Source organism: Oenanthe melanoleuca, chromosome 2, assembly GCF_029582105.1.
Source record: "Oenanthe melanoleuca isolate GR-GAL-2019-014 chromosome 2, OMel1.0, whole genome shotgun sequence".
NCBI classification, from domain to species: Eukaryota; Metazoa; Chordata; class Aves; order Passeriformes; family Muscicapidae; genus Oenanthe; species Oenanthe melanoleuca.
Window position 1 is genome coordinate 49,243,441 of NC_079335.1, and position 9,267 is coordinate 49,252,707.

Here is a 9,267-nt window from a genome sequence, read left to right on the forward strand (position 1 = left end):
GAGAAAATTAATACTCAGAAATCTTATACTGAAACTTCTTTGTGCAGAGGAAGGTGAAGGAAACCTCACAGAATGAGTTATTAGCAGTGATTTTTGACATTTGTTTAGTTTGCATCTTATTTCATACTCTCCTTAAATAAGTTTGCTGTCTCATTGCAATGTAATTTAAAAAGAATAATGATGGATAAAACCCCATCTAAAAGTAGTATTTTGGCTTCACTACCTCTGAATAACTAAAACATAGATAAAAGACTAACTAGTAGAAAAACACATGCTATGTTCCTCTATTTCCTTAATAATCCTGAAATCCAGTTAGATCCTTTCTAGCAGCATAGTTCCCCCATCCAAACTTCAATGACATTTTACCTGATTGTGCATGCCTTTGTCAGATCTCCAGGGTTTCCCTCTGTCTCTATGTTTAGAGGGAAAGCTAAATGACAGAAGATAATTTCTGGTGCTCTCACTTTGACTTTCCTGTTTTGCATCTTCTAGAAATGGTAAACAGAAATTCTGGCTTCTAAAATGAAATAATGGTATATCTTCCATGAAAGACTTTTTTCTTGTGGCTGTGATAACTTATCTGTCCTCTCAGATTGTGCCTGCACATGTTGTGCATCTTGTTCACTGCTTGTAAGCCCAAATTTAAAAACAGTAAGTGATCTGGCTAAAGCATTACATTATTGCAACTGACAGCCTTGGAGAGGTGATAGAGAAACCTTTTTATTTGTTCCCTAGAATTAAAAAATGCTATCCCAAATCTATACTTTTATTCACTACTAGGGTTTTACTAGTCAACACTAGCAGTAAATGTTGCATTTTGTGTGGGTTTTGGATAGAAAGAAAAACTGTTAAGCATAATCAAAGGCTGTTTTTCCAGCTGAAATCCAATAAGATTTATCATTCTGTCACCTCCTTTACTTGCAATAAAAACTGTTGTTTAATTGAAGTCATATTGCTACTTCTGAGTAAACTGTTTTGGCCATTATGAAAATGGCAACAATCCATAACAACTGTATTTCAGACTGCAGACCTAAAACTATGTCAACAGTTATCTAATTTGACGTTTCTTAGTGCACTATTGCTCACTGTTGGGCAGCATCAGTCCTTGAAAAGGCTCTTAAAATGTATCTAGACAATACAGGTTCATAAATCTGGGCTCTAGTCTTCTGCAGTAGATCAGCTGCTATGTCAACAGTTGGGGAATTTAGTAAATCAGTCCAGCCAAGCAAGCCAGGATTCTAAATACTTTGCTAGCCAGTGAAAACTGAGCCAGAACTGGGTTACAGTGTGATCACGTCAGCAGCTTCTCCAGAGTCCTGAGGATTTTGTAGCAAACAGCAGCACGACTGAAGTACAATTAGGGCATTTGCATGTCCTCAGACTGGTCCAAACAGCATCTACACTCATAATGAACAGACACAGCCTCCCTCCTAGGTATGGCAGTACTATGAGGGTTCAGGAAGAAGTTAATTTTTCCTCTGGACATTTTATATAAATATCATAGCACTTCTACGCTAAAAAAAACAAACCAAACAAAGCACATATTTCTAACCCAAAATCTGAATTTTCCATAGCAAAAATGTATGGCTAAATATGCCATCTGAACATATCTTCAGGGATATCACATATCAAATACAGGAACTAACAATTCCTTCACAATAAACATTATTTTTTTTTCTAAATTCTTAATTTGAGTTAATTCAATACTTCTTAATGAATATATGTGACTGCCCATCTCATCCAGCAACATGCAGGAAGCTGTATATTGGCAAGTAGAGGCAGTTCCTGGTGCTTGTCAAGGACTGTGGAGGAAGCACTAGGTGGCAGGACACCAGAGAGGAAGGCTAGAAGGAAGAGACTGGATTGGAGGAAAATGCACAGCACCCTTGGACAGGATGTGCAAATGATGGCCAAGAGGCAGCCTGGTAGTCCTGAGAAGCAGTCAGGGCCAGCTCACAGGCACTCAAGAGCCAGTCAAACACAAACCCCATCACCCCATCACCTGTGGGTATAACCAGCTCAGCTCTTTCCCAGCTCTTTGTGCTAACATCAGTCACAGATGGTGCACAGGGCTTGAACCTCAGTTTTCCAACATGGGGGTGTTGGACTAACCTGCCCAGCTCGAATTTTAAACAAAGGTTTCTGACTCCAGCTCCATCCTTGCACAAATTGCTCAACAAACAGTTTTAAGTAATAAATCTGCAAAAATAATGACTTGCAAAGACAGAGAGGCAGCTTTCTCTGCGTAGTAATTTATATGCTAGAAAATCACTTCTTGCTGCTGTTATTAAAAAATCCAGCTCAACTGACAAAAGTTCATGTTTCACATCTTTTTTGGCAACACAGGAACAAGCTATAATTTTACTTATTAAACACAAACTGGTATAATTTTGTCATTCAAAAGACTTTGCAGTAAATTAATCATCAGAATAATTACTGGCATGCTTTGATTTAAATCAATCTAAGGAGTAACCAAAGGCTTTTTAAAGTTGGGAGGTTTTTTGTTTGGGTTTTTTTGTTTTTTTTTCCCCACAGCACACTTCAGACGACAGAAGAAATATTTACTAAGAATATTTTAAAAAGCATGTTTCTAGCTCTAGGAATAAAACAAACTCCTGTCACACCTTCATGAAGATTCCATGCCCTGGTAGGTAGCACACAGCTTGTCTTTTGCCTTCACCTCCATGGAAGGTTTTAGTGTGGAAAATAACAAACAGGATGTTTTCAGCTCTGTCAATAATTAGAATCTGCAACAGTACCAAGTAGCTCTGCTGATATGTATCTCATAAATCTTGCTGGAAGTCACAGGAGAAGGAGCAGAAGCACATGCCCATGGAGAACCAAAAGGAAGGATCCATGCAAATGCCAGCACCAGCTGAGCCACCTGCTCACCACTTCCTGTGGTGCCTAATCCCACACCATGCCAATCCAGGTAGTTTTACAATGGATTTTTGCCAGCTGTGTGCTAGCAGTTTAATAGCAAAAAACACCACAATGATGTTCCTACTGTCAGTGCATTGGTTGCTACAGACAGGAGGAAAGATATTGCCACCTGGATGTCTCTGTTGCTTAAGAGAACAAGCACAAGCACCTTCTGCTTCTCCAGTTTCAAGACTCCTGCATGCCAAATTATTATTTTATTTTCTTTTCTTATTATCTTTTAAATTACTTTACTTATTACAGAATTTTGCAGGCTTACTAAATGCAATTGTATTTAGTGATAGTTATAGTCCATGTTGCAATGAACTCTAATGTAAGTAAATACGAAACCACAAGGAAAAATTTAATTGCAACAGAAAGATTTCTGTCTGCCTACACATTGTGTTTGTTTAAAGTCGACTTCTCTTCCCATAGTAGAGAAATGCCACATCCATATTTAAAATCAGAAGCATTGACAAAATCTACTGAGTGCATAAAGCTGTTTTGACAAAACACGAGTGCCTGCCATGCTGCAGCTAAGGAAATGAAACAGCTCGTCAATTTACCAAAACTCTGCCTACAGACAAGGTATTCTCCAGGCTTTAAGAAACCTGATGCTTTTCTCATGCAGGAAGAAATCCTCACCATGCTGAACTCAGTGAGAAACTGCTGCTGACTTTAGCAGAGCCAAATGCTCCGAGACTGACAGGGCTATCCTTATGCTTTAAAATTAAGCTTATGCACGTGCATTCACTAATAGGAACCCCAACAGCAGAAAGATGCAACACAAGTTATAAGGGAACTGAAAAATCCAGAAAGAAGGTGATGCAGCTCAAGATTAATCTCACAAAAAACCTAATTGAATAAGAGGTCAAAATGGTTACAATTTTTTTTTCCCTTAGGATGTCAAAATCTCACATTTGTTAGGCTGTCTGTCACACAGTAACTGTCAGAAATGGAGACAGAATCTGCTGGTTGAATTACAGCATGGTTTCTCAATGACTGAACCAGTATTTATTTTGAAATTACACATAAATTATTCATTACTTCCTTAGAAGTATAAGCAAGCCTTTGGCTTCATAGCATTTCAATAATCTTTCACTGTATAAAATGAAACAGTTTGTGATAACTGTAATTACTTACCAAATAAAGAAAATTTTTGTAAGTTTTGTTTGTAAATATTTTATTAAAAAACATCTTTTAATGCTATTAGTCAATACATGTGTAATAATACTTTGATAAAGTATCATGTAGTAATATGTATTTTGGATTCAGGAATGTAATGGTTTTAACTAAATCGTCAGAGCTCTGTTCTGCTCCAGTCTCTTCTAAACTGTCATTTTTCTCCCAGAATTTAAACAAACTCGTTCTTTGTCAAGGTACGTCATCCTTAAGGCCTTGCAAACGTTTTAGTAATTGAACCAAAACAAAGAGAGAGCTCAGCTTTCTTTCCAAAGACCACGTTGTTTTTGAGCTTAAAAAGGTGCCTGCAGCCTTCAAGCAGTTAGTGGCAAATCAGCAAGAAAGAAATCAGAGGAGAAGAAGGGGCACTTAAAAATCAAACAGTAAAGTGCACAGCTATACCATCCAAAATTGTATTATCTGATCCAGAGAACTTGCTGGACTGTGGATATTTAATACAATTTGGCTTGCATGAAACATACAATCACGATTAGACAGAAAGGATTTTCTTTTTTCTTCCTGAAGTCATCTACAGGATCTATGGAATTCAATTTTCAAGGGTAACATAGTGCAGCTCTTTGGATATTGATTGGTTTCCTAAGTCCACAAGAGATGAAGAAGCAGGGAAGGTGTGGAGGGATGCAAGGTGTCCTCTTGCCATCTCTGTTTTATTTAGATGCCCGTACTCTCCAGCTCCCCATCCTCCAGCCCTAATGCAGCATGTGACCTAGAAATCATAAAGAGTTTCTCTTTATTTGTGTACTGTCTTTGAGTTTGCTGGGATTGCTCCCCTGTTTGTTCTCTGCTGGTAGCCTTGAGGGGGTCCGTCTGCTCAACTGGTTCCTCCTCACAGTCCTGAATTTTACTGGCTGCGGTGTTGGCAACTGACTCCAAGGAGGTGCCTGCCTCCTCCAAGTGGCTGTAGCCCTTATTGCTGCTGGAAGGCTCAGACTGGGAGCTCTGGGAGTCCGTCCTGGTGATGGCAGGAGGAGCTGAAGGGGGTGATCCCCCCACATCTAGAGATTTAGAGTAGCTAGGAGATGCCTTTACCAAGAGGCTGGATTCCAGGACCCTCCTGACAGCTGGTGACCGAGGTGGCTCAGGGGAAAGGGGACACCTGGCATCAGGCAAGCAGCTGGTGCTCTGCCGCCTGAGAACCAGCTTGTGCCTGCTTGTCCCGCAGCCTCCCTGGAGGCGGCTGCTGCTGAGGTCGGTTAGGCTCAGTTCAAACTCCCCCCGCGGGATCTCCTGGGCTCTCCGCTCCCCAGGCGCTCTCTGCCAGCCCCACCCTGCGCTGCTGGGCCCCAGGGGCAGGAGGGTGAAGGTGCTGAGCGAGGAGCCGACGATGGAGCTGGCCGCGCTGCCCGGCGGGCTGGGCTGCGCCGCCAGGGCGCCCCGCTCCCGGCAGATGCTGTACACGGCCTCAGCCAGGCCGGGCGGCTGCGGGGCGCTGCGCAAGGAGGAGCGCCGCGGTGAGGACACCAGATCCGGCGGGGAGAGGGACACACCCAGCCCTGGCGGCCAGGAGCTCTTGGCCAGCATGGCTGCAGCACCCAGGCCTTCCCCACCAGGCTTCAGCTCCAGGCCCCGGGAGTGCATGTAGGTGACGAAGCCATTGAGAGGGGCCGAGGCCGGGGTGCCTCCGTCCTTGGCCCGCAGGCTGTGGGCGTCAATGACGGTGGAGTAGAGGTCACGCAGGTTGATGATCTTGGTCTTCTTGTCGCGGTTCTCGTGCAGCACCGCGTTGGCGCAGATGAAGAGGAAGATGCCGATCCCCATGATCAGAGGGCCCAGCACCTTCAGCTTGTCCGAATGCAAGTAGCTGGAGAAAAGGCGGAAAAGGAAGCCCGCCGAGGCCTGCGGGGAGGAGGAAGTAGGAGCAGAGCCAGCGCTGGCAGCGGGGACAGAGGTGTTGGCTCCAGGGGCTGACTCCAGGCGGATCCCTGCTCGCGCCCTTTCCTGGCTCTGGGAGCGGCTCGGCTGGGTGCCACCTTGTGGCGCCGGGTGCCGGCCCTTGCCAAAGCTGCTTTCCCTGTACACCTGGCTGGGCTTTGGCCAGTAGCCCACCACAGCCAAGGCGATGCCCACCAGCAGCACCAGGATGCCACACAGGGCGATGAACCCCGAGAGGGAGCACAGCTTGAGCTTGCCTTTCACCACCACCACGTCATTCTTGCGCTTCCTTTTGGCCTTGCGTTTGCGTTTGGGGAGTTGGCTCTGGGGTTTCAAAGGGTCCTGTTTCCTGGCCGAGATCCTCAGGAGGCCTCCAGTGGCAATCATGGCTGGCTACCAGCGCACTGCCCCCCACGGCCACTCCAGCTCCTGCAGTGAAAAGGAGAAGAGAAGAGGGTGAGAACCAAGGACAGACCTGCAGCACAAGAGATGTCTCTACTGGCTCTTCCTCCTTCAAAGTCCTGGCAATTAAAACCCTGAACAAGTGGGATGAATGTTGACGCCAACAGGCACATCTCCCTTGCCTACACAGCTCCTGTGTGTGAGAAAAAAACAGGCAGACCAACAGCATCAGAGCAGCCATGTGTCCCACTACACTCTTGCCAAATAGCTGGTTAATTACTTTATACTCCAGGTAAATGATAGACCTAGTAGTATACACTGAGTAAACAAGAAAAAAAATCTTGCTCATTTCAGAAGGAGTTTGCAAAACACCAGAGCTCAGAGGACGCCAAGCCCCACTCCCTAACATGTTCTGGGGTTACAGTGCACACTGACTGTGGTTAGTGATGTCATTCAGGATTTGATGGGATGGGAGAAATAAAAGCAGGAAGGCAGTATAGATACAATCTATACATATAATTTGTTTCATTACACTACTTGCACATTACTGGAGGGAGGATTAAACATATTACTTGCCTTGCTTAAATGAGAGGGAAAGGAATTACTGTGAAATGCACAAAGGAAACATTTAAACACTGGAAAGTGGTGCTTTGTGAAAGTTTTTTCCCAGCCATTTGCACTTGATCTGCAATATTAGAAATTCATCTCTCGCTTGTGGTCCAGAGGCATCCCTAGTTTGGGAACATGTGTGATGTTCCAGGTAACTGTTATGTAACACTGACAAATTCAGCCCCCTCCCCCCCGCCCTCAGAAAGGGGAGATGGCCGGCAGGTAAGAGATGGAAAGTCAAACCCTATTAAAGGAAAAGTGAAACCCCATGAGTCACCCGGGGAAACCCTAACGAGTGCTTGCAGGGAAACTGGCAGAGGACTAAACACTGAGCATTTGTGGCTTTTGTTTTACTGGACCATCAGAAGTCATCTCTCTGTTCCCGTGATCTGAGCTAAACAACACAATGTGTAGGAGCATTTCTGCACTATGCAATTCTTTTTGGAACCTATTTCTTCATGCTACCGAGAAGCAGGATCCCCTCCCCCTTTTCTCTTTCTGAGCATCCTATTATTTTTTGTCTTTGACAAGGCAAAAGATGACATCACTGAATATAATACGACTCACAAAGTTCAATTAATTGCACTGAAAGGCGATTAAGTAAGCACCAAAAAAAACCTCCCTTGCTCCTCTTTCACTGTTCAGCCTATAAATCTCATCTCCTTTCTCTTCTAATGCCAGAGTTGCCACATATGCAGTAATATTGTGTCCCATTTACTCTGTTTATATTTTCCCCAGAAAAAAAAAAAAAAGATGGGTGTTGTCAGCAAGGACGTTGTTAAATTACTCTCCGAGGTACTGCACGCTCAAAACAAAGAGCAGAGATTTCTCTTTTCTATCTCTGAACTATTTACTAAAAATAGAAAAAAAAAGGACATTTTGTTGATGCAAAAGTGTAATTATCGGGGCATGTGCTGCTGTAATTGCCGATTCTTTGATCTCATTTTCTGCTGCCCCACTAGCCAGCTGCCCGTCTCTCTCCACGGCGATAACAGATGGTCATCAGCTCCGAGGAACGCTCCCAGTCCGGCATCGCCTGGCACTTACTTTGGGCGATGGCGAGAGCAGCGCTCGGCAGGCGAAGAAGGGCACGGCCATCGCCAGCGGCCGCAGTGCCACGGAACCACCCGGACGGAGCGGCGGGGCTGGAGCCGCATCCCGCACGAACGGACTGCGACCCCCCATCCTCCCCCGGCAGCCGGACCGCGAGCACCACCACCTTGCTCGGCAAAGCCCAAACGCCGCTGTAACAGCAGTAACAAGACCCGGCTTAACTCCTTCCCCGGGCTCGCAGGCGGGACTCTGTGGGCTCCGGCTGCCGGGACGCCCGGCCCCAATCCCGGTCCGCCGCCGGCTCCGGCCGGTCCGGCCGCGCACTCCCGCCGCCGCACACGCCGAGCCCCGCCGGAGCCGCGCTCAGCACGGGGGCGCCGCGCTCACTTACCGGGGAGCGCCGGGGAGAAGTCCGGGCGAGAAGCGGGCGAGCCGCCCTGGGGAAGAAACTTTGCAGCCCGAGCGAGCATCGCCGCCCCGCCGCCGCTCACGGCCCCGGGCGGACGGGCGGCGGGGCTGGGCCGAGCGCCGGGCGCCCCGTCGGCCCCGCCGCGGCCGGCCGCCTGCTCAGGCAGCTCCGCGGGAGCGCTGCCCCCTCGCCGCGCCGCATCCTCCGCGCCGCGGGGCCGCCCCCCGCAGCAGCGCGCCCGCCCTCCCGCCGGAGCCGCCGGAGCCGGTGCCGGTGCCGCCGCTGCGGGCGGAGCGCGGCTCCGCGGCTGCCGGCCGGACCCGGCGCCGTTGCCAAGCGACGGGAGCCGTGACACAGGGAAATTGCGGCAGGGCGGCCGCCGCCCCCGCCACCTGCGCACCTGCGCCCGCCGCCGCCGCCTCGCCCCGCAGCCCGGCCGCCCCGCCCGCCCAGACCCCGCCCCGAGCGCCGCCACGGCCCCCGGGCTCCCCTCCGCCGCTACCGTCCTGCGGGCTCATCGCCAGCCGCCTCGCCTCGCGGTTTATCCCCTCCAAGTTTGCCCGGATGGTTAGGGTGAAAGCCAAGAAGCAGGTGAAAAGGTGAAGCAAGAGGTTGAAGAAGAGAGTGGCAGCTGAGATCCATCAATGGTGTCACCCATAATCTCTCTATTTCAGCAGAGAATCGGAAACAATGTTCTCTTTTGAGCTACTTTCTGAAAAGTGATTAAATTGAAGATACCACCTTATTGAGACATAATCTAACCTGTCCCCTCACACTTATTTTTGGGAGGAGATTGCTGC

At 47.7% G+C, this 9,267-nt stretch overlaps 1 protein-coding gene across 1 annotated transcript; it reads right to left on the reverse strand.

Moving 5' to 3' along the window:
• Positions 1–4,099: 4,099 nt before the first annotated feature.
• Positions 4,100–8,771, reverse strand: TMEM200C (transmembrane protein 200C). The gene is made up of 2 exons (XM_056485692.1): positions 8,450–8,771; positions 4,100–6,423 (listed from the first exon to the last, which is right to left on the reverse strand). The coding sequence occupies exon 2, from the start codon at positions 6,379–6,381 to the stop codon at positions 4,774–4,776; it is 1,608 nt and encodes a 535-aa protein (XP_056341667.1). The 5' UTR covers positions 6,382–6,423; positions 8,450–8,771; the 3' UTR covers positions 4,100–4,773.
• Positions 8,772–9,267: the final 496 nt, after the last annotated feature.